Source organism: Scleropages formosus, chromosome 2 (assembly GCF_900964775.1).
Source record: "Scleropages formosus chromosome 2, fSclFor1.1, whole genome shotgun sequence".
NCBI classification, from domain to species: domain Eukaryota; kingdom Metazoa; phylum Chordata; class Actinopteri; order Osteoglossiformes; family Osteoglossidae; genus Scleropages; species Scleropages formosus.
The window spans coordinates 36836087-36861106 of NC_041807.1; the positions used below are offsets into that span (position 1 = coordinate 36836087).

The 25020-nt window shown below is 45.5% G+C and overlaps 1 protein-coding gene and 1 pseudogene across 4 annotated transcripts; one reads left to right on the forward strand and one right to left on the reverse strand.

The window, feature by feature from the left end:
- The first annotated feature begins 4575 nt into the window (after window positions 1-4575).
- On the forward strand, window positions 4576-8179 carry LOC108924883 (nuclease-sensitive element-binding protein 1-like; annotated as a pseudogene).
- Window positions 8180-8216: 37 nt separating this feature from the next.
- LOC108924931 (rho guanine nucleotide exchange factor 16-like) lies at window positions 8217-24314 on the reverse strand. Of its 4 annotated transcripts, none has more exons than XM_018736597.2 (15): window positions 24193-24314; window positions 22370-22992; window positions 20604-20655; window positions 19952-20106; window positions 17865-17921; window positions 16610-16770; window positions 14250-14402; window positions 13554-13683; window positions 13338-13412; window positions 11946-12038; window positions 11637-11791; window positions 10974-11141; window positions 10373-10443; window positions 8941-9042; window positions 8217-8735 (listed from the first exon to the last, which is right to left on the reverse strand). In XM_018736597.2, exons 2-15 carry the CDS (start codon window positions 22880-22882, stop codon window positions 8599-8601), a joined length of 2022 nt encoding a protein of 673 aa, XP_018592113.2. In that variant the 5' UTR covers window positions 22883-22992; window positions 24193-24314; the 3' UTR covers window positions 8217-8598. The 4 variants fall into 4 exon arrangements, with proteins under 4 accessions (XP_018592113.2, XP_018592117.2, XP_018592116.2 ...); XM_018736601.2 differs by having other exon boundaries at window positions 24060-24314; XM_018736600.2 differs by having other exon boundaries at window positions 24032-24314.
- Window positions 24315-25020: the final 706 nt, after the last annotated feature.

A 25020-nucleotide genomic window follows, 5' to 3' on the forward strand; every position in this document is an offset into this window, starting at 1 on the left:
AGGCTTGTCAGAGGTAGCAGAAAGATCTAGTCAGTGGTTGTGGATGAGAAGGCACCAGGGTGTTTGGGGGAAGCACACTTGAGTGGGGAGTACTCACCTAGGTGAACATCAATGGTTTGAGTTTTGTTGTCACCTCCATATCCTGGTATGGTGTATTGGTTGGTTGTTGGTGGTTGGGTGGTTTTTTTGGTGGGTGGAGTCGCTGGGATGGCACTGTGGGCATGGAGGGGGGTGGGTCTGGGACACCAGATCTCGCCATTGAGCCTTCTGGAGGTGTAGTGGGCTCAATTCAATGAAACATCAATGAAGGAAGGTGCCCACTTGACAACCCCAACGAAGTGCACGCGGTGGCTCCCGGCAAGGAGGATGGTGTTTGCCCATGATATTTTTTTTTGTGAAGGGAATTGGTTGGTTTTGGGGGGGATGGTATATTGTGGCATGGTTGGTTTGTCTAGCCCCCTTGGTTTTTGGCACGAGGGGTTGAACATCTTTCCCTGTGTATTATTGTATATGACTGCATAAATTGAATGCAGTACCCCTCTAAACCACTGTTACCTGTAGTTCTCCCTCAGCTGATACGACGTTAGTTTCATGTGTATTAACAGCATCATCTGACTGCAGTTAACCCCGTGTTACGTTTACCATATACAAATTAAAGAAAAATCGTACACATTCCAAAAAGGTACCGTGAGCGGCTAATTTGTGGTGGCATAATTGCCAATTGGTAGACTGACACACTGCGACAACATTGATTCACGTTAAAATAAAATGAAGGAACGGAAACCCATTCGCGCGCATTTCTGCATAAGAAAATAATGTTACCCTAAAAGCAAAGAGAAACTTTAACTCTATGAACTAATTAAAAAGAAAACGTTTAAAGAAAAACTTTTTTACGCGTTCTCCCGATACGTCAAAAGTGTGCGACACGTTTTGATTACGTCACAAGTGCGCCCACACCAGTAACTTGGCAGTACCTGTAACAACAGATGAACCGTAAAGCATTTTTTTCCGTTTCAGTTTTAAACTGTTTTATTTTTATAAGTACTGAGACGTCAAGTACCTTATACTTTACATACAATATTTAATTATCTAGAAATGTCCTAAACCGCAAAACTGTTTGATAGTTTTGTATTTTAAAATTGTCTAAATAGAAAACATTGATTGTCATTCAATGACTCATTGTGACGTACTTTTTCCACAGTATCAAACTAAAAGTGTACTTGAACTTGTACTATGGGATTATTTTATATGCGGAGTCTAGAAACTATGCTTAAAGTTCTGCTGACAAAAGACGTAACAAAACCTAATTTTAAAAGACCAAAAGAAAATTTAAAATTGTATCTTAAAAGAATAAACAGTTGTGTTTTGTACATTTCAATCTGTTCCACGACTAACAAACTTAATTCAAGTAGCAAACTTTTTTCCTGATAAAATAAAAAAGTTGAGCTCACACCAAAATGTCACCTGATCCCATCGTCGATAGACAGTGATCGCGAACAGTAAGTGCTGCCTTGAGTTTTTTTTATTTTTATTTTTTTAAGTGCAGAAGGTGGAAAAAGAATTGATGATCCTTCTTGTTTTGATCTGACGGCGAAGTGCTACCTTTCTGTCATTATCCACCTTCATGTGATACGTTTTTTTCTCATTGGCTAACAGGTGAGGATTTCTATTGGCTGTCCTTGACCCTTCAGCCCGGTCTCCAGGGGAACTGACGATGTTGCGACCAATAGTGTACGTCCGATCCCGAGCTCGTGGGAAATGCAGCCAATCAACCGCTTATTTGACTCGGATTCACCTGAGTGTTAAAAGAGCACAAACTTCCGTTTCGCAACCAACGTCTCTTTGCAATCTCACAAAACAAAATCGTTAGGTTAAAATAACAGTTAACTACATGCTATATTTTCTGTTTCGAAACTTGTCACTCTAAAAGCACATACCTCTTCCGATTTCGAATATATGTAATTATCGATGGTTGTCAAGAACGAAACAGCATTTCATGCAATTTACACTCTTCTGATTTTAATAACCCTTGTTTTTCTTTTTACAATTTCAAGCATGACAAAAATACAGTAGAGGGTTTTTGTACAAACAAAATCGTTGGAAAAACCTGGTAGACGTACGTTACAAAAAAGAAGGATACTGAAGACTGTGCGAAATCGTGCACAATTAATATTAAAATTAAACCTGTTACAGAAACGCTTTACCGTTTGAAAGACCTTACTGTTGATTTCCGGGATGTCAGGCAAAAAATGTTGGAATCGGTGGATTTTTGTGTTTGAGGAATAGGTTTGGGTAACTTCAGTACACACTTTGTCATCATCACAAGTTGAGGAGAGAACATTATCCAGTGGTAAGATGTCGCTGCAAATAAAAGGTTTCGAAGTGTGAGGGACATGTAGTAATAACATTTTTTATGACCAGAAGTCGCTCAACTGCATGAACAGTATCTGGAGGTGACTGAAAGCATCGTTTCCATCCACCAACTTCCACCAGACATCCACAATCATAATGTTAAGTATTAATATTATTTTATTGTGGGGCGGCACGGTGGCGCTATTGTATCACAGTGCTTGGGTGATGCGAGAGGACATGGGTTCGATTCTCGCTCACTCTGTGTTGAGTTTGCATGTTCTTCCCGTGTCTGTGTGGGTCTGCTCCGGTTTCCTCCCACACTGCAATGTCATGCTGTTCAGGTTCCCCCATGGCATAGTGTGTGAGTGACACAGAGAATGTGTTCTACTGGATGAGTGACTCATGTAGTGTTTCTAGCAGTGTAAGTCACCGCAGTGAATAAGGTCAGTGGGCTGATAACACTACATAGAGTTCACTGGAAGTCGCTTTTGGAGAAAAGCGTCTGCTAAGTAGTGAATTTATTTTCTAAATTATTTTACATTAAACATGATTTAATATGCAAGTAAAATATACCTCACTGGATTTTCCCTTGTCTGAAGTACATTTTTTCGTTCATAATGTTATAGTGATTTTAAAAAATAATATATACACTAATTTTCTTTATCTTTAAAGCTCATCGAACTCAGTTATGCTAAATTGGCGTTCTATTGGAATGCGTCATAGCCCCATCATCCAATCGCAGACAGGGTAGAGCGTTTTTTACAGACTGACATTTATTGTAACCAATGAAAACGAAGAGCGGCAATTCCGTATCTCGTGTCCAGTGATGCAGCCAATGGAAAGGGGATGGGAGAGGCAGCGTTATTATATATAATTGATTTGCGGAGGGTTAGGCTGTCAGACGAATTCGGTCAGCATGAGGAATGGGTTATTGTTAGTGCAATACGGTATAATCTCCCTAAGCGTTGCCGGCCCATGTTACCATCCAGAAACGCAAACTGGAGCGGAAAACACTCGAGAACCGCCGACACGTGTTCATCAACTGTAAGGAGTTGTTGCCATGAGCGGCGAGACTGAAACCCAGCAGCCGGCGGCACAGCTCAGCTCAGCTCCTCTGTCTGTTCAGCCCGGCGGCGACGAGCGCGACTCGAACGGGGGGGGCAAGAGGGTCCTGGGTAAGTGGGACCTCGGGTAGAACCGGTCTCAACCGAGTCACGGAGCCACAGCTCAGTATTGTCACCCACGAGCTCCTTTTCAGAACGTTTCTGTCTGTTCTGATCTCGAGCGCGGTGTGGACCGTCCAGCGTGGTGTCTGTAAGGAAGGGCACATGCGTGTTGTGTGGTGGTGGCTGGTTTGGATCCCACAGCCTTTTTGTAGTACCGTGGATCAAGGTATTTACCCTGATCCGATTGAAGTAAAAGATCCTGCTGTATGAATGGATTAAATGCTGGTGGTTTCTTTGGATGAAAGTGTGAGCTGAGCAACTAGTGTAACCCAACCCCCACCACCCACCTGCCCCAGATGGCATCTTCAATAATTCAATCACTTGGCGATGTTTGACTTGCCAGATGTGTTCATTGGGGTACTGATCACTGCCTAAAATCATGTTTACAAATGGCCCACCTTACAGCTTCTTTGTCTAAGGCATCCCACAGTTGTACAAAATCATTTTACAATGGTTTGTCCTCTTATACCTGTGGCAGCAGTTGTGGTTAGCGCTGCAGCCTTTTGGCTTGAGATTTGAACCTGCAACTCCATCACCTGCTGTAATAGCCTTGATGTGTGTACATCTATTCATTGAACTAATGATTTCCTTTGAAGTGACTGAAAATGTCAAACTATTTATACAGCTGGGTAACTTTACTGGCATAATTCAGGGTAAGTACCTTCCTCAAGGGTACTACAGCTGGAGGTAGGAATGAAACCTGTGACTTTTGGGTCCAAAGGCAGTTCTTACTGTAATGTTAGTCACCCTATTTACCCTGAATTGCTCCAGTAAAATTATCCAGCTGTATAAATGGATAGCTAGTTTATTAGCTTAATATTAAGATGCTTTTCATATCAGATAAATGAATAAACAAATGGCTTGGTAACTTCTGTACAGTTTATGGCAAGTGCTCTACTCAAGGGTACTTGAGCTGGACTCAAACCCAAGACCATCTGCTTGCAAGGTGCAGGTTGTAAGTGCTTTGGCACCTGCAACCCCTTATGAAGACAATTGATGCTCCCAATGTGTTCCAGCAACAAAGGTCTTGGGCACAGTGAAGTGGTTGAATGTGAAGAATGGCTATGGCTTCATCAAAAGGTAAGCACACTGGACTCTCCTAAAGGAGTGAATGACTTGAGGGCCATTGTAATCCTATTACCTCCAATAATACTTAAATCAGCAGGTTGTCAGCAGCATGTTCTGGTTTACTAGGAAGGTGAAGTGTATGCAGAGCCAATCCTTTGTCAGTGGTACAGAATCTCATTTTACATTGTTAACCCAAGTCTTCTGCTTTGTCAGGAATGACACGAAGGAAGACCTCTTTGTGCACCAGGTATGTATGGCTTTTCACAGACCTGCTCCTTCCAGTGGAGCCATGACAGTTGGCACGATGGCTCACTTTGTCCCCTTTTGAAGATGGCCATAAAAAAGAACAACCCAAGAAAGTATCTCCGCAGTGTTGGTAATGGGGAGACGGTGGCGTTTGACATGGTTGAAGGGGAGAAGGTAAGTCTTCCTGTGGGTTTGTCATTGATTCCCTTCTAAAATTAGGGAGGGCTATGCACCATGTTCAGTTATGGGTATTCATAAGCGCATCACATTTTCAGGAACTGCTGGCGCCTACATGGAACTGTAGGGCTCTGGATTCTCCATACTACTGCTATGTCCAGGTGGTCCTTAAGAGCTGCTCATTAAGTCTTTGATATCATACACCAGCTGGAGCACTTGGTGTTAGAACACTGGCTGGGCTCACTGCTCTGAGCCCCATTCCTTGATTTGATCTAATCTCAATTTTATTCATTTAGCTGCTTTTTTCCAAAATGACTTGGTGTTAATCAATTTACAATTTACCAAGCTAGGTAATTTTACTGCAGCAATTTACAGTAATCACCTTACTTAAGGGTATTGTAGCCAGAAGTGAGATTTGAACCTGTGACCTTTAGGGCAGCAGCTCTAACACTACACTACCAGCTGTCCCTATAGTCAGTATCAGGGATAGTTTCAGTTCTGGAAATGAAAGTGTAGCAGGAGAATACTGTATTTCTGTATTCACATGAATGTGGGACCAGTAGAGGTTAGAGAAGTCCTGTCATACAAAGTAGCAACCCTACATATAATCTATATAATGCCGCATAAGGTAGTCAAAGTTCTCATGACTATTGGAACAGAAGTCACAGGATCACCTGAAATTTTTACCTGGAACAGGTTAAAATGACCTTGTGGGGGTCCTCAAATATCCTGCTTATTAAAGTGTTCTAATTTCAACAAACCCTCATGCATGTCAAAGTGAAGTGGAATTTCTCCCCCCAGGCTACACAGGCTGCTAATGTCCCTGGTCTAGGGGGTATCCCAGTACAAGGAGCAAGTATGCAGCTGACCGCAACCATTACCGGCAGTACCCACGGCAACAGGGCCCCCAACATACCTACCCTGGGAACTGCCCAAACGGAGGCAGCAAGACAACTGAGGAGTCAGACGGCCTTCAGGCAGAGGCTTCAGCCTCACAGCAGCGCAGGCCCACATACCCTAGTCAGCACAGATACCCCCCTACCTGGTCCACCTGTCCTACAGTTGCAAGCCTCTGCACTCTAACACCCCTCCCCAAAGCCACACCACACAGGTGGGTGTGGGCTCAGCTAGCAGCACCTGTTGCTTTACAAAGGAAAGCGGAGAGCTACATCAGCTTCCCGGGAGATCTTCATGTTAAGGTTTTAGTGTATGACACAAGGTGCTAGGTTTCTCCAGCTAGTAGTGGGTCTTAAACAGCTAGTTACAGTAAGGACACTGTACTAATTGGAACATTTATGGGACACCTGGTAAAAATCCCTAGAACCTATGATCTTGAACTGTGGAGGCTGCTGGTTCTTCACCATACATCACATGGTCTTCCTTCAGGGAGTGGGGAGCCAAGGGAGTCCAGAGCCAGCCAACAAACGTATGGCTGAGCTACAGGGGCTTCCGACCACAGTTCAGACCGAGGTTTGTATGTGGCATCTACTGGTGTTGGGACAAACACTTGGAAAGCCAGTTTACTGTCACTTTATACTTTGCTTAATTAACAATTATATCACATGTAAGTGAACATCTGAAGCTCTCCTGCAACACTGTCCATATGAACTTGAATATGCTCCAACATCGAAGGAACTTCATCTGTAATGATTTAAGGTCTGAGTTTAAGCCTCACTCTTCCCAGAAGATCTCAAGGGTGGGATTGAGGCCCATCAGAAAGTGAGTAAATGCAGTTCTTGCAGAGACTGTGTATAGAAACTTAAGCCTAAGCTGTCAACAGGACCAGACATAGACTGCCATCAAGAGAATGAAGTTGGATACTATCGTTCAGGTCATCTGCTTGATGCTGTTGAATTTAGTTTCTCTTCAGAGAAGTGGGAAGATTAGGTGTGTTGGCTTTCAGGTTTGATGTGAGTACTGATTAGTGGTGCCCTGTTTCTCAGGGGTGCCCCTCAACCCAGACCACCACAGGGCAAATGAGGAGAACCAGGAAATTTGACCACGCCAGTATGGCCACACCTTCAAGAACCGCTGCAAAAACACACAAGGTAAATCCACAGGGCAGGCCCTGAATGGTGAGGGTGGCAGCAAGGGCCCTGAGGCTCTAGGAGAGAATCCTTTTCCTCCTAGAACCCAGAAGGATGCAGCTGAGAGCAACCAGCTTGAGCATCTCCAATCCAGGTGAGTCCTCTGGAGGGCTAAGGCTTGCAGACACAACCACTGCTTCTTTGTTAGCCAGACTTGTGAGCTGTTAGACAATGCTGTTTTCAAGCTGATCAGGGTTGACTTTTCAGTTAAACCAAGCAACTTAGTACAGTAGGTCTACAATTTGACTTGGACAGGAATCACATGTCCTATAACACTCAATCCCTTTTCTGACCGTCTGCTGAAAGATCGCCCTGCAGGTGCTAGCAGTGCCTTGGAAGTTGTAAATCCTAGTACCTTGATTACAGTAAGTGTTTGTTTGAAATGGCTCCAGTAGATTAACCAAATGTTGGTATGTAATCCAGTCAGTTTTACTGAATCTTGTTTCAAACAAGATCAGGATTAACTGCTGCAGCCAGGTGATGACAATCTCCCCTTCCTTCACAAGCTGCTCTATGGACTTCTGTTCCAACCCTCAACACATTCAGCAACTTTCCCAAAATGTCTGAACCTTCACATTTTGTGCAAATGACTGATGTAAATACAAAATGGCATAAATTGGTGGCTTCAAACTTCTTGTCATCTAGCTATTGTGCAGGAATGAGAGCAAAACTGCTTCTGATGCATACTGGCTTGTTTGCACAGCTTTGTTGCCAACACTGCAAGCCTACTTCTGTTGGCAGTATTATGCTGCCACATTTCATCTAATGCTGAGATGAAGAGGAAATATAGCAGATTTGTTAGGGTGACCTACAGCAGCTTTACCTTAATTCTATTGTTTCCATGTCATGAGCAGGTGCTTGGGCTGAAGCCTATCTCATCCAGACATGAGCTGCCATAGCTGTATTTGTCAACTTCCTAACCTGACCTTCAGTTGCATCAAACCAAGAGTTCAGCAATAGTAAAGACTTGGAACCTTAACTTCCTATGACTTTGAGCAGAATGCTGCCAAGTTGCCTGCAAAACCTATGCAACTGACATTTTTGTAATGTTGTTTTTTTTTTTTTTTTTATTCTGTGAGTTCCTGGACAGCTTGTTCACATCTTCCTTATGTGTAGAAGTATCAATTGTAACATGACAAGCTCAAATGAATTTAAAGGACAAACTGGCAATAGTTTTTTTCCTTAGACTGTATTAAATAGTACAGTTGCCTGTCCAAAGGCAGGAGACTAATGGCAAATAGCAGCTATTTTCCAGAAGTCTTTTGGCACCTTATCATGCAAAGAGTTAAAATCAAAAATATTGGTTCTTGCTATTGGTGTTCAGCTATAAAATCTGGAACACTACTCTTAACATCCAAAATTCATTTCCCTCTAGTGCAATGGGCACATTCCTGTAAAGCAATGGCAGCAGATAAAATTGAGCTTGTCTCCCCTGTGGAGACTCAGACGTTGGTCTCCCGCAGCCTCTGCATCCGGCGCATGTTACCCGCCACGGCTGTGAGATCTGTAATCTCAGTCGCACAGCTGGCTGGGAACCAGCCCTGCTCTCCATCTCGCATCCTCTCACCGTAGAGCCATCCTGCAGGTACAATAACATGTTGATAACCAAGTTAGCGTGACCCCGAAGAGATGTTCCAAAAGCAGCATGTAGTGGCAGAACCATGAAAATGGTCAACTGAGGCTTGTGGCATATGTTCCAACTTGGTGGCCCTTGGACACAGCCTTTATAAAAGACCAGGTGACCAGCTCGGGCAGGATGGAACAATAAGGTAGGCAATTCTCACCTTCTTCTCTCTGCAGGATAATGACTAATTCAGCCTGCTGAAGCCCCAGCTCATCTGGCTGCTTGGGTATGTAGGCTTTGATGACCTCACATTGTGGCAGCCCTGAGAAAGTCAACAGCAGAGGCCATGGTGATTGATGCAGCCCTGTATCCAAGTCTCTTTCATTGTGCCATGTCTCCAGTAGCAGCATTTATAGTCATGCATGTGACAGATGCTTTTCTCCAAAGCTATAGACAGAGACTTATCAAAGCACAGCTTGTCCAATACTGTTCTAGTTCACCTCACTCACATAGCTGCCTACATGACATTCAAATGACAAATGCATAATCATAGCACATAGTGTTGGAATCTTCTGTAAGGAGAGAAATAGGGCTGAAAAAGGCTGAGCCATTTAGCTTTTGAAGATGGAGCCCTTATGAGACCACCACGCAGCCATAGGCTCAGAAACATAGTGATCATACTGTGATGTATGAAGTGATGAGGTCCTGTAAGAACTAGGGGCCCAGTTCTTTGGTCATCTTGCCAACCGTAATTAGTCTTTAACTTGAGCAACTGCAACCCAATGTAGGGGTGATGCATCCGTATTAAGATGGAGGATTGGACCAGTTACTTGTAGAGCTTGGAATTTGACTCATGGGCACTTACATGTGTATAAGAGACAAAGAACTGTGTGTTGCCTACATTGCAGTAGCAGAAGCTCTGCAAGGACTAAGTTGTGGAAAGGAGTACAGATGGAAAAGGGTAAGGGGCTGAGTACTGAGCCCTGCTGAACACCAGCTAGGAGAGAGCGCCATGTCAAATTACTTGACAGGAGTCAGACTTTCAGTCACGATAAATGAGTACTGAACTGTTATAGAAGGCAAATAATGATCCGGTGCACAGCAGTCAAATAAAAACCCAGGAAAGAGGTAGTTCTAGCTGATGCTTTGAGCATGGAGCCTAACAAATTCTTACATTTTCATTTATTCATTCAGCAGATGCTTCTCGCCTATGTGACTTACACCTCAGAGTAACTGGTTTCTTCAGTCTAGCTGTCGTCCCCAGATAGGATCTTAGGGGGTGGATAAGAGATTCTAAACATAGTCAAGGGCTTTAAAAGGAAAAGCAGCTAGGAGGCTAGTCCATGATTCCAGAGATATTGGAGCAAAGTAAGTTTCCCTCAACAATACTGAGATGGGGGAGTTTTGAAGCCATCAGGTGAAAAGCATCACGTAAAAAGTCACATCTGTGCTTATTACCCTCTGTAGGCTAAACTACAAAATAGGGCAAAACTAACTAACTCATAGAAAGGTGTGTGATACATTCCAGGTGTACATGCAGTTAGTCCTGCACACACCCACCATCGTTCTCTGACATAAGCATGCTTCAGGGTTTGGTGGATTTAAAAGCTTATGTCAAGTTTGCATGTTATGACCATATAACCACAACCTACCTTCCTTACTGGCCAAATAGTTGAATTGTTGGCGTTTTTGCAAAGCTTTCACCCATCGTGCCCGGTCAAGCCTGAGACAGAGAGAGGAAAGACAGACAAAAAGATCTCAATTTTTCAACTTTTGGACCATGTGGCTAATTGTACGAGAAACAGTTGCTATAACTACAGGGGCAGCTGGTAGTATACTGGTTAGAGCTATCATCTTCGGACCCAAAAGTTGTAAGTTCAGAGCCCACCTCCAGCAGTAGTACCCTTAAGGAAGGTATTTACCCTAAATCATTCCAGTAAAATTACCTATCATAAATGCCTAAATCATTGTAAGTTACTTTGGAGAATGGTGTCAGCTAAATGAATAAATATGTTCATTAATTGCAAAACAGGTACTAAGGTTGGTGGAAATCATTGTAATTGAAATACTTTCTTTGAGCAAGTAGAAGCAAAGAATAAGTAAATTAGTTTTAGCTTAAGCTCAAAAAGCGAAGATGACGCAAACCCCCTAGTAAAGGCTATGAGCGCTACTAGCTTTGCCACCACCCACCACCAGAGGGGCGCCGCAGTGTGTAACTGCGTAGCCGATGAAAAAATAACTGGAGGGACTGACTGAGATTCAGCAGCCAAGACCAGGTGTCCGAAACGGCCGTCACCGTTCTTCTTCATCGACAGCTTCAGCGGGAAGGGGGCGGAGCCACCCTGCTTGATGGCCTGTGGTTCCAGCTCTACAGTCACGTTGTCCAGAGTGGCGTATTCTATCACGATGTAGCTCTCCTCACTTAACACCACATGTACAAATGCAAAATTACATAAACAGGCTGGAAATACACATACCATAGGTGGCAGAAAATGATCAAATGAGGTCAACATCACGGAACAATTCAATTTATTTTAATATGGCCTCATTCCTTCAGAATTTACTCATGCAAAATTAGATATACGTAGTGAAACAATGAAAGATATACATTTCAAAGTGACGTAGTCGTATGAACATCATGCTATGAATAGGTACTGAAGAACAATGATCTCAGCTTTTTCCAGCAACCCTTGTAATACTCAGAACTGTAATACTGGGATCTGAACCCAGAAACCAATGTTTGGGAAAGTTGGAGGGTAAAAACAATGATGACCAGCAACCAGCTGGGTGGACTCAATTACAGTGCGAGTGGACACTTTCAACAGCGAGGACACAAGCGAAGGACAGAAATTTCTGGAGAGTACAGTGACATCGACTTGATGGCACGTAACAACAACGGGACGGGGAAGTCCAAACCTCTTCTTCTTGGTGATGATGAGCACGTCGTTGAAAAGGAACAGGAAGAAGCTCTTGTGGCTGAAGGCCTTTGAGAAGATGTTGAGCTCCTCCAGGCAGACGGCCAGTTCACCGCTCTTCAGCAGCCAGCGTGAGGCTGAAATCAGCGGGAAGGGCTGGAGGGACGGAGGGGCAGAAGTGCAGCGTTGGACTCCCCACCAACCCATTGTTCCCCATGCATTCCTACAACCACCTACTGTCAGCCAAACCCTAAGGCCTATCACTGAAAACCCAACGAAGCCCTGAGTCCACGCCTGCAAGGGGCCGTACCTTGATCTTGCCAAACTCCATCTGTTTCTGGATGGTGTACATCTGCTCGGTTCTCTCCATGGTTCTCGCTCCATCGTTGCATTTCTTCACCAACTGGAGAAAAAAGGGATTGAGATACAGGTGCTCAAAAAGTGAACACGTATGAATAGGTAGGAGCTGTGCTCCAGTCCCCCTTCATGTCGATCTTAGTTTTGCCTCTTGTAAACTGAAATCTTTTTCATGCAGGATGTTCACCAACATTCGCAGTCAAAGGATTCCTCATTTAAGACTCCAGGCCTCCAACAGCGAGGCCTATAGAGACACACCATTCACCAGGCTGTCTCCTCCTTCGAGAATGAACACAAGGCGAGTCTTGAGGACAAAAAGAGATAGAGGAAGAAATGTGACACTGCAGCACCAAACCCAGAACAGAATTTCCCTTGCAGCCACTGCGGCCAGACCTGCCTGTCCCGCATTGGCCTTGTTGGCCACCAGCAAGCTTGAAACAGACGTGGGCAACACACGCGCCCGTCTACAAGCGCTTGTCTTAAGCAGGATCATGACGAGCCGGAGCCTAACCTGGCAACACAGGGTTCAAGGCTGGAGGGGGAGGGAACACACCCAAGACGGGACGCTAGTCCACTGCAAGGCACCCCAAGCAGGACTCGAACCCCAGACCCACCACAGAGCAGGCCCCGGTAGCACCCACTGTGCCACTGCACCCCCCCAGATGTGGGCAGCCCCCTTTCTAAATCTTCATTCACAAAGCCAAGCCATGAAAAAACAATAATTAGGGGATGTCCCATCCAGGGTGTATGCCCCCTCAACCTTGAGCCCAGTAATTCTGAAGTAGGTTCCAGACCTCCACGCCCTGACCAGGATAAGCGGTTCATGAAGATGGATGGATGATTACAGGAGAATAGCCATTAAAACATAAACTACAGGAAATGCACAATTTCCTCTAAAGCATTGTATGGAATTGGTCATTACACACTTATTATGTCACATGAGAAACACTGGTTCTTATTAAATCATTTTGTGGTAAAACAGCGACACAAGGTGTGTGTGTGTGTGTGTGTTACAAAAATCCTACAGAATGACACAGTTTGCTCAATTTGGTGGTAAAACTAAGGCACACAAAGGCTTCACATTCTTTCAAGCAGCACTGTAAGTGAAGAAAATGCAGCTGAAATAATGCGGAAGAATGTTTGTATCTTGGAAAATTCGTAACTTGAACATTCGTAAGACAAGGAGGCAGTACAGCTCAAAGTGAACCGTGTGTTTCTGCACAGCCGGTTCCCAGGAAGACGTTCCACACAACTCCTCTGATCTCCAACTGCACAGGGAATCGAACCGGTGCCCTTCAGCAACCCCCGATGGCTCAGTGCATGATGGTCCTTTGCAGAACTCTACCTTGCTAATGGTCTTGAGGGCAAACACAGTAGATGCATGCTCCACTGTCTTCAGTGGGGTCTTCTGACAGATGGTCTATTAGAGAGGAGAAGGAGAAGGAAAGTGACCAGAGCACCTCCTTGCACTGCATGACTTCCCACACATGTCCACATGTATGAAAAAGGCACGAGTTTGCCGTGTGCATTTCCACACAGATGTTCAGGATGGCTCACTCACGTCCATGAGCAGCGGCAGGCGAGTCACGCGCTGCATGGGAAGGATGAGGAAGGAGATGATGGGCAGGCCCCCACACTCGGCGCTGCACTCGAGCCGCTTGAGCACCTCCTTGAAGGCGCTGTTACTGGAGCTTCGACGTGGACAGCAGGGACAGAGTCGTGAACCTGCGGCGGTCCTCTTGCTTTTCTCATGTGATGCTTCATCTACAGCTACAGGTGTCTACAGACCCCCCCTGGGCTTGAAGGCTACATTTCATGTCAGTTAAGATCTGCGTTTTTTTTTTTTTTTTTTTAAATTTATTTTATGTCTAGCTTAGTCATCACCTGAAGACTAGGGAGCACAGTGGTTAAAGATGAAGCTCGTGTCCAGAGGGCTGCACTTCAAAGCCATCACATCTAGACTGCGGCACACTTCAGATTGTCTTATGTTCAGAGGGACGATTAGATAGATAGATGCTGAAAATTTTACATATTAATCCCAAAAGAAATTGGACTGACCTTTTTCTGCTTTCATTACTCATCAATGATGCTGTATCTTTAAGTCTCCCGTCTGGCTGACTTGGGCTGACCTCTGAGCCTCGCCCCTCCCACTGATCCTAACTGGCCCTGCCCTTCAACCTGGCTCCACCCCTTTCTCCTCACCCACCCACCCACCCACCCTCCTGCCCCAGCTCAGCTCCTCCCACCCAGCACTCACAGCAGCTTCTGCAGAGTCCTCTGCTGGAACGTCTCGTTGGAGCAGTAAGTGATGTAGGGCGAGAAGTGGTTGGATGCATGTCTCTGCACAATGTCGCTGATGTCCTTCAAAATTGGGTTTTCCTGGTGTCGCATGTCTAGTTCCTCAAAGAACCTGGAGAAGAATAAGGAGTCCCCCCACCCCATGCTGCACTTCAGGACATAATAATAGTATTATTATTATTATTATTATTATTATTATTATTATTATTAATACACACACACACACTGTCTGAAACCGCTTGTCCCAAGCGGGGTCGCGGTGAGCAGGAGCCTAACCCTGTAACACAGAGCGCAAGGCTAGATGGGGAGGGGATACACCCAGGACGGGACGCCAGTCCATCAAAAGGCACCCCAAGAGGGACTTGAACCCCAGACCCGCCAGAGAACAGGACCCGGCCAAACCCACTGCCCCACTGCACCCCCTCTATAATAATATACATAACATAAAAATATACACATTTATTCTTTGCGTGTGTTTTCGGCCCTTATGTATGTCGCTCTGGAGAAAGGTGGTTAAAATCCCAGTATGCAGTCAAATCTTTCTGTATGTCTTAGAAACACAGTAAAGCAATTTAAAAATATAAATTTAAAAATATAATTGGCGATCAAAGCAAAACAGGTTTCCCTGGAAGACAATGAGGAACATTGTTGTTATTATTATTATTAGTAGTAGTAGTAGTAGTAGTAGTAATAGTAATATTCAGGAGCTGTTATGTTATTATTGATAATAATAGTAATAATAATAATACGTTATTACAATATAGAAGTAGTAGCTGTTTTTGGTTCCTAACCATGACCTTAACCAGGCAATGACTGTATGACTGTATGTGACTTTGTCCTGAGTCAGACAAGCAAATCGCTAAGAAATTAAGCACATTTACTGGAGGTCTGGCAGCCTTGCGGCAGATAATACTCTTAGAATGACTCATCAAAACACGGGAACAAGAGTCCTAATTATTGTAATGTTGAAAGGTTAATTCCAAGTGAAAATGAGAACCGAGCAGCCCGAGCTCGTACCCTGCTCCAGGTGGAGCTGGTTGCCACGTGTCGGTGCTTTCTGCTTCGTGCTGGAAGCTGCAGCTCCAGCAGGGTAAAAACAAAATACGACGCGCCGCACGCCAGGATACGAACCGCTTTCACAGGCGCACGTGTTCAGCGTTACGGCCGACAGCTGTGATGTCAAACAGCATAAGAAAAACGCATCTGCGGACAGCTGGTGGCATAGTAATAAATGTGCTCGTCACCTCAACTGATGCAGTAAAAATTTATCCAGCTATTTGGGGTAAATACTGCGAAGTACGTTAGTGTACAAGCCTAAAGCACTTAAAGCCAGCTTTGTCAAAAGTGTCACCTAGAAAAATGACCTAATAATAATAATGATGATAATAATCACACACACAGGCGGAAACTGCTTGTCCCAAGCAGGATCGCAGCAAACCGGAGCCTAACCCGAACCATCACAAGGCATCCCAACCGAGACTCGAACCCCAGACCTGCCAGAGAGCAGGACCTGGCAAAGCCTGCTGTGTCACCAAGCCCCCCCTGCCCCCCAATAATAATAATAATAATAATAATAATAATAATAATAATGATAATAATAATGAGACTGTACAGAATGCTACCTGTCAAAACATCCCTGAAATCGACCATTAAAAGCATAAAAAATGTCCACTTCCAATGTCCACCGAGGGTCAGCAACTACTTTCCCATGAGTCCGCTGTGCCCAGGCGATTAAGACCGACTGCTTAATTCTGTAGGTCAGCATAGGCTGAACGGCAGTCAGTATTTCCCACGATTTACTGTTTGTTTCAGCTGGATGAGCTTGAGGTGGACATGCAGCAGCCAGAAGGCTGCACAGTACGAAAGGACCTGGACTTTACCCAAAAAGTCACCGAATCAAGTCGGAAGTCGTCCGACGAATAATCCGTGAAATCAGCGAAATTCTAAGCTATGCCACATAAATTGTCACGGATGGAAGTAATGTGGTAAACAAGTTGGGGGCAGCAGGTGGCGTAACGGTTAGAAGTTACAGTTAAAAGGTCTTTACTTAAAATTCCCCTCCTGCTGCAGTGATCAAGGTTCTCCCCCTGAAATGATACAGTAAAAATTACCCAGCTGTATAAATGGGCAAATTGCTGTAAGCAGCTTAGTGTACAAACAGTGCGATTCACTTTGAAAAAGACTATGAGTAAAAAAAAGAAATAAATGACAATGACCAAACAACAATACTGCTGACCATGGCAGAAGCACAGACCCCCTTCCCCCAGCATCACAGCTCTACCATCAGTGTTTAAACGGTGTTTGAACCCATGTTCTCACTTCTGGCTGATGGCCTGGATGACGGAGATGTTGGAGAAGAGGTGGTGGTGCTCAGTCTTGGTCATGGTGGCACGCAGCTCCGCGCTTTCCTTGAAATGCCGCACCAGGATGCCCAGGCTGTGCTGGTACGAGTACTCGGACGTGATGATTTCAAACATGGCCTGCGGGAGCACGGCACGGCTATCAGGACTCATCATCACATCATCGCTCCACGTAAGCAAGTAGCACAGCGGGTTAGGATCACTAGTCAGGAGGTTGAAGTCCTCAGACTAGTAAAGGTAATTTACTGCAGTAAGGTAAATGTCTACTTATTCACACATATATTACAGAAATATTGGTAAAATGTAGTTAAGTAAGTAAATGAGATACAGTCTGGAAAGTCTGTTCATAACTTGATTTGTTCATAACTCCAAAGCCACTTTTACTACTAAGTCACAGTGAATTAAATGCTACATAAAACATACCTCCCTCTTTTTAATCGCAGGTCAGACTCAATAAAAACCTCAAATAAAGCTTTAATTTAAAAAAAAAAAAAAAAATACTCTGTTATGCTTCCATTCATCCATGCGTTATAAGTAAGAGCTTGACTAATGCAGGGTCGCAGTGGTGCGGAGCTTGTCCTGGGGAGGTGGCGTGTGAGTCAAGGAACACCGTGCACGACATGCAAGGCCATCGCAAAGTAACACTTTTTTTTTTTCCAATACCGTCAAACAATATTAACCATATAAACAATATTAATATGAACAATAATTTAAATGGACTAAAAATAACATTTTTCCTCAAACTTCTGCTCGGTGCCAGTTTTCGACTGAGGAAAGGCTAACGCCGCACTGCAGTGTGTCAAAGTTCAGCACACGGTACAGTGCTGTTATTGCCCTCCTTTTACCACCCTTCATGACCTGTTGCACAAACAGCACGTACAGGACGAACATGAGTCACCGGGGTCGTGTTTACCGACAGGCGTGAACCTGCCCGGCGACTGCGGCACAGTCGCGCTGTTGACATACGACTCGGAGGGGAAGGGCGGGACCACGAGATCCTGCGTGGGATCGTCTGCCGAGGCAGCCTGGGTTTGCTAAGGGTGGCTCCCGGGACGAAGCCCTTTTGTGACGGAGGCCCGCGGCACGGAGGGCCTGCAAGAGCCGCAAATGCACAGCAACTCAAACAGACGGAGAGGCCTCTGATCGGGTCAGGGGTGCCACCTGGGGGGAGGGGGATGGGGGGGGGGCGCCGCCGCCAGGGGACACGGACTGACCTCTTGCCGCTTGCGCTCCTCCGCAGACATGCTCTCCAGAACTCCCGTTTCCTGCACCTGGTGGAATAAATGCTGGTTAAACAACATAAGACAACAGAGACACTGTGAGGACGCCGGAGAGACCAAACACACACCAGGTGTGTTGATAGTCTGAGATGATGGACTCAACGATTATTAATAACCATCACCCATCGCACACTATTCCCCAAAGAATTTTACACTGATGTTTTCACTAAACTTCTTACAGTCACAATGCATACTCATTAATACAGTCGGGTAATTTTTACTATATTTTTACTGCAGGGTATCATAGCAGGAGGTGGGATTTGAACCCAAGATTTTTGACTGACAGGTGACAGTGCCAACGACTACTGTACGCTCTTCACCCATGCAAACAAGTCCACAAAACAGGTAAAACGCCCCCCCCCGCTGGGTCCTCAAATTCAACCTTTCGAGTAACAAATATTTCAGCTTCATAAACTTTTTTGATTTGCATTTATTTTTTCATACACAGAGCTGCCATACGGTTGAGATCACGCACCGAAGCTCCACCTGATATGTCGACAGGTAGAGATCACGAATAGTAAGCGCCGCCTTAAGTTTTTCCAACACCTTCTCTCGCTCAGACAAGGGTCTTTGTTTTGCCTTCTCATTTACACCGTGTCATAAGTAGCACTGCCAGGCACGCGCACGAGGCATCCCGGCTCAGCGGGGGAGGGGCTGTCCGTCAAACCGATGCCAGTCCTTTGCTCCGTTCCCATCCGAAACACGGAGATGTAAACTTGCTGACATTTACATTACATTTTGTACTTTACATTGATGACAGCAACGTACAGGTCGCCCCCTTTCAAATATTTCAAGATTGCATTTATTCATTTAGGCTTTTCTCCAAAGCAACACACAACTCAAGAGTAAACAAAAGTACGTTTTTGTGAGAGGACGTGGGTTCGATCCCCGCTCAGTGTGCGCGGAGTTGGAATGTTATCCCCGTGGGTTTCCTCGAGGTGCTCTGGTTTCCTCCCACAGTCCAAAGACATGCTGTTCAGGTTCACCCATTGTGTGTGTGTTCCACTGATGTATGGATGAGTGACCCAGTGTAAGTAGTGTATCTAGCAGTGTAAGTCACTGTGGTAAATAAGGTGTGTGTGCTGATAACACTACACAGAGTTAATTGGAAAGTTGCTTTGGAGAAAAGCATCTGCTAAATAAATACATGTAGCTCTCACCAACAGTCAGAGAAATACAGATAAAAACAACTTCACCAGGAATTGTATAAACAGTGGATAGAAAAGTGTCTGAATCTGGACTAAAATTACCTGGATTTCTGCTTATGAAATGCAGTTATGAGTCATAATAATACATTCTGAGTCGCAGTATAGTGGCCCTTTCTTCAGCATTGGCAGTTATCGATATTTTAATATGCAAATACTGCTGAATAATCCTTGGCTAAGGTTTGCAAAAGCTTAGTGTACCATGCTGTGATTCAGTACTTACTGTGTATACTAGAGTACCAATGTATACATCTACATGCTGTACATTTCATTTGTGTAGCTGATGTTTTACTCCAAAGTGATTTATAGAAATTTACCCACTTGTACAGCTGGGTATTTTTTACTTGAGTAGTTTCTTACAGGGTGAGTGCCTCGATCAAGGGTACTACAGCAGGAGGTGGGATCTGAACCACTACATCACCTGCGTTGTGATTTCAGTAGAAGAACAAGGAAGAATTTATAGTGCTTAGAAAAATAACAAAATAACAAAAAATGTCATTTTTAGCCAGATTTTGCCCAAGCTTTGTAAATTTCTGCAGAGATGGGGGCAGTTGATAATGTCACAGATTGATCCGTTGCCTTCTGATCCGAAGGCCGCAGGTTCAAATCCCACCTTCTGCTAGGCACTTACTCTGAATTGCTCCAGTGAAGAAGAATACCTGGCTGTATAAATGAGCAAAAAAATCATAGCTTAACAGTTTAAGTTGCTTTGAAGAAAAATGTTATATGAATAAATGTTGATGCGACTTGAGTTGGACCGCTGGACAAAGACACCCATGGACCGACTCCTGAGATGAAGCGGGCATCCAGTCCCACCTGCGGTAGCTGGCTCCAGGTGAGCTGCGTGGGCCGAAAACTTTTCACCACGATGTTCCTGTCCCGGCCGGGCTGCTCGTCCGGGGCCTCGCCGTCCCCGCCGTGGCCCTCGGCATGCAGTCCCCGCTCCCGGATCTCCTGGTACAGCTGGGGGTCTGGACAAGCAACTCTGTGTGAGGAGCGGTGCGGTTGCAGGTTCGATGCCTCAGCTGAACAGGCTCACCGCCCCCAGAGGGTGGTGAAGCTCCAGCTCTGCCACTCAGTGTGTCCTAAGTGCAGTTTCTCAATGTCCTCTCAGTGGAGACACCCATCTGCTGCACATCTACATACCCCAGTGAACGAGATGATGACACCAGGGACATGCAGCTTTTACGTGATCGATCATCCTGTGCGGCGACCACACCCACATCAGCGCAAAGCGCTCAATAAGCGTTCGGTAAAACCCGGAGTCATGACTTTTGAGGTTCCGAAAACACCTTCTGTTAAATAGTACATTTAAAACAATTCCTTGAGCATCAAAACACAGATTTGCACACTGACTTCCACCGCGCTCCTCTTCTGCTGCTCATGCGGTTTCTCGGGTTACACGCCGATTCCATACAGTACGCACTGACTACTTTCTCAGAGGTGAAACGAAACCCAACACACGTACCGTCTTTGAAGGAGCCCCCTTTCTTCTGGCCAGTCCTCCGTCGAAGGGCTCTCTAAACAAGACACGTGGGCCTGTCAGAGACTCATCACTAGTTATTACTATTATTATTTTTATTAGAGGCAATTGATAAAAGTAAAGTAGCTGGAACCAGAAGGTTTTTGGTTCAGTAGAAACCCAGATGTACGTTTAAAGGGGCTAAATATCTCAATGTATGAAGTCAACAGGCTGGATAATTTGGTAAAAATGTAACAGTTGATCTAAACATGACAGTATTAATAAAACATTCATATATAGCAGACACTTCTCTCCAAGGGACTTACATTGTTGAGCTACTTACACTGATTTACCCATTTAAAAAGCTGGGTAATTTTTACTGTATCAATTTAGGGTAAATACCTTGATAAAGGGTACTACAGCGGGAGGTGGGACTTGAACTGGCAACCTTCAGATCTGAACATAGCAGCTCTGCTTCCCATAATAATATTATTATTATTATTATTATTATTATTAATACATCATGTCTCCTCCCCTCTACTGGTGTTTGTGGAAATTTAACTATGTTTCCAGTTTACTATTGAGCTACGCCGATGACACCCAGTTTGTCCTCTGATTTCCACCTGGAGCATCAGATGCGCATCACCGCCTGCCTGTCAGACATCTCTGCATGGATGTCTGGTCACCGCCTACAACTCAACCTCTCCAAAACAGAGATCCTACACCTCCCAGCTGGCCTATCATCCTGGCATTATCTCTCAACCAAACTGGACAACATACTCATTTTACCTGCCTCCTCGGCTAAGAGTCTGGGAGTGATGACTGACTCAAGTCTGTCTTTCTCTCAGCACATTGAAGCCGCATCCCAGACCTGCAGATACATCCTGCATCGTATTCGTCGGATCCGTCCCTACGTCACAACTGACTTTGCCCAACTACTTGTCCAGGCCATGGTGACATCCTGTCTGGATACTGAAAGTCTCTCCTGTGTGGCCTTCCTGCTACTACCATCAAACCTCAGCAGCTGATACAGAACGCTGCTGCACGAGTTGTGTTTGATTTGCCAAAGCGTTCCCATATAACTCTTCTACTCATTTCTCTGCACTGGCTTCCTATAGCTGCCCGAATCAAATTCAAGACCCTGGTTATTTGCTACAAATGCATCAATAGAACTACCAACCAGACTACCACGCTCCTCCACATCTGCCTGCTTCACGGTCCTACGTACAAAAGGCAAAGCACAGAGGTTCTTGGTTCTGGCTCCGTTGTGGTGGAATGACCGCCCCCTCTCACTCAGAACTGCTGAATCCCTGCCCACATTTAAAAAGGGTCTTAAAACTCACCTCTTCCAGACTAACTTCGCCCATCATCTCTTAAGTTCATGTAAGGTGTAAATGTTCATGCACTATAACTTTAAGATGATGCCCGGCTAAACCCTTACACAGCTATTCCTGTAATGTAATGTAAATGTTTATATGTATCTATAAAAAAATATATATATTACTAGGAAGGTGATCAGGAATCGTCAACATTCTGGTGAAGTTTCATGCAGCTACTCATGTGATAAACATTAGTTCGTATGGTGGAAAGAAACAAACTAACTGTACTTAAGAATCACACATCTGCATCCATGTCTCTTTCTCCTAATGTAACGAGCACATTGTATTTTCTATGAGATGTACATCACTTTGCAGAAAAGCGTCTGCTAAATGAATACATGTAAATATAGATGTACTATGAATCCAGGTACTGTAGGAGGAGCTGACCGTCACCTTGTCGCCCTCCTGGCCCGATGGCGGCTGGACACTGGGGGTCTCATCCTCACTGACGGCCTTGAGAGCAGACGCTGGAAGTGTCCGGCTCACGATGTCGTTGCCAACACTCGTCATGGCAACACGGTATGACATGTTCCTGCGATTCATACGGCGTTGGACACCTGCGCCGTCAATGTCGTCGTCCTCCGCGGACGCCTGGGAGAGTTGCACTTCGGGGAAGGGCACCGGTCGGGCCTCCCGCGTCACTGGCAGGGTGACCACGGCGGTGTGGTGTCGTGGGCGAACCCGGGGTCGGCTGGCCACCGCTAGGCCCTTGGGGATGATCTGCTGCGTGCCCAGCTTCAGGGCAGCCAGGCTGTCCGTGCTGAGTACCACTTCCGCCTGGCCGGACACCGGGGGGTCATCCACAGCCCCGGAGCCCCGGTCCACCTGGAGGTCCGGGGCCGAGGAGCCCGCGTCCAGGAGGGGCGCCTCATCGCCCGCTAAGCTGTCTGACTGCTGCTGGGACATGAGCGCCGAGTCACCGAATCGCCGAGTCGTCACTCTTAATCCCTCAAGTGCAGAGTTTCAGCCAGAGGAGGGCGCTGCTGGAGCCGTCTTGCACAAGGACATGGGTGTGTCTGCGCGGTAAAAACACAGCAGGGACATCTTCACTTCCACACACCTTATCTATGAATTCCTTTATCTCACACCTCTGTCTGTAAACTGAGATACTAACAGTGATTTAGCCATTCGTACATTTTTACTGTGTCAGTTGGGCCTCGATCAAAACTACTCCAGCAGAAGGTGGGACTGGAACCCAGGTTCTGGGAGTGCAGAGTGAAAGTGCTAACCACTACACCACCTGCTGGGCCATCATGTTGAAAAACACACTGACCTATTGCTGACCGCTTTCTCCAAAGCAACTCACAGGAATTTACCCATTTATACAAAGGGTTCATTTTTACTCATCCAATTTAGGCTAAGTACTTTAATCAAATACAACACAGCAGGAGGTGGGGTCTGAACCCGCGACTTTCGGTTCCGAAAACCGGCAACTCTACCCACCAAGCAACTGGCAACCCCTCATAACAACAACAACAACAACAACAACAACAATTAAATTAGTATTAAAAAATACTCATCGGGTCATCCTCATGGCCAGTAATTACGGCAGAGCTATTAAAAAAAAAAAACTACAACAACAGGTATGATAGTAACAAAGTCGCTATGCTGATTCAGGAAAAGCCGACATGATGATCATGTAATACATGATGATGATGTATGAATGGAGTGAAGATAAATACAGTAACAGTATATTAATAAACACACATGAACACTGATCTAATAAGTGAACCGTCATGATATATATATTTGCGCTCCAGTCTATAAGTACCGCACCAAAACACGAGCGGCTGAAAGCGGGACAGATTCACCTGACGTGATACGGAGGGACGGAACCCCTCGCGCTCGTTCGTTGCCCTAAACGACGCCGGGGCCACGAGACGAGTCTGTGCTCGCGCCGCGCTGCCCCGCTTCGGGGAAAGTGACCGGGACCGTCCCGCGAGACCCGCCCAGCACGCGCCGCACGATCGGTCCGCGGAGCTCTCGCTTTACCGCTTTACGCACGTCAATATCGGCAAGAAAAGAGAAAAAAACTTATATAATGCTTTAAAATACCAATAATAGAGAAGGTTAGGAAGTGTACAAAGTGCGAACGCGCCTCCTCCGTCCGTCATTTCCGCGTCACGAGAGGCTCCGCAGTCCACGAAGAGCGCGAGGTCCCGGAGCGCGCGCGCGCGGGGACAGAAGAGCGCTAATCGTGATCAGCTCGGACGTACCTGAGCTCAAGTAAACCCAAAGACCTTCCGGAGGACACCACTTTGTGTTGACAGACGCGTTCCTCCGCGCTCCCGACTTTCTTCCGGTCTGGGGTGTGCGCTACAGTTCACCCACCTGCGTGCCAGGTGAGTAAGGGGCGTGGTCGGCACAGTGGGCGGGATTTAACTCATATTTACATTTATTTATCAGACGCTTTTCTCCAAGCAACTTCCAGTGGATACTGTGTAGTGTTATGAGCCCACACACCTTATTCACCACAGTGACTTACACTGCTAGATACTCTACTTACACTGGGTCACTCATCCATATATCAGTGCAACACACTCTCTGTCACTCACACACTATGGGGGAACCTGAACAGCATGTCTTTGGACTGTGGGAGGAAACCAGAGCACCCAGAGGGAACCCACACAGACATGGGGAGAATATGCAAGCTCCACACAGGCTGAGTGGGGATCAAACCCATGTCCTCTTGCATCATCCAGACACTGTGAGATAGGTGCCCTACTCGCTGTGCCACCCAGTATGGCCTGCTGCTTTGCCCTCAGTAAACTGGAGATGTGCTCGATGGGTTCAGGATGACTGACACCTGTATAGGTGAGTACACGGACTAAGCTGTTTTACCGCAATTCAAAACCATGTTTAAAAAAATCAAAAAGCATCTAATTCCAAGCTTAATTTCCACCTCAAATGTAAATCCAGAAAGGAAATTTCAGCAAATGTTGAAGCCAAGACAATTCCAGCATGTGTCCTGTGTAAGAGCCCACAAACTTTTAAAATGTGAATCTGTACGATCTGAAGCAATTCCAGAATAATTGCATTCTCTG

Excerpts from the sequence above, each read along its gene's own strand:
- LOC108924931 (XM_018736597.2), bottom strand. The coding sequence starts at position 22,882 with ATGTCCCAGCAGCAGTCAGACAGCTTAGCGGGCGATGAGGCGCCCCTC. Across the intron at positions 11,142-11,636 it reads ATCATCACCAAGAAGAAGAG|TGAGGAGAGCTACATCGTGA; the intron begins GTTTGGACTTCC and ends TGTGGTGTTAAG. Across the intron at positions 9,043-10,372 it reads CTATTTGGCCAGTAAGGAAG|GGCTGCCACAATGTGAGGTC; the intron begins GTAGGTTGTGGT and ends TGACTTTCTCAG.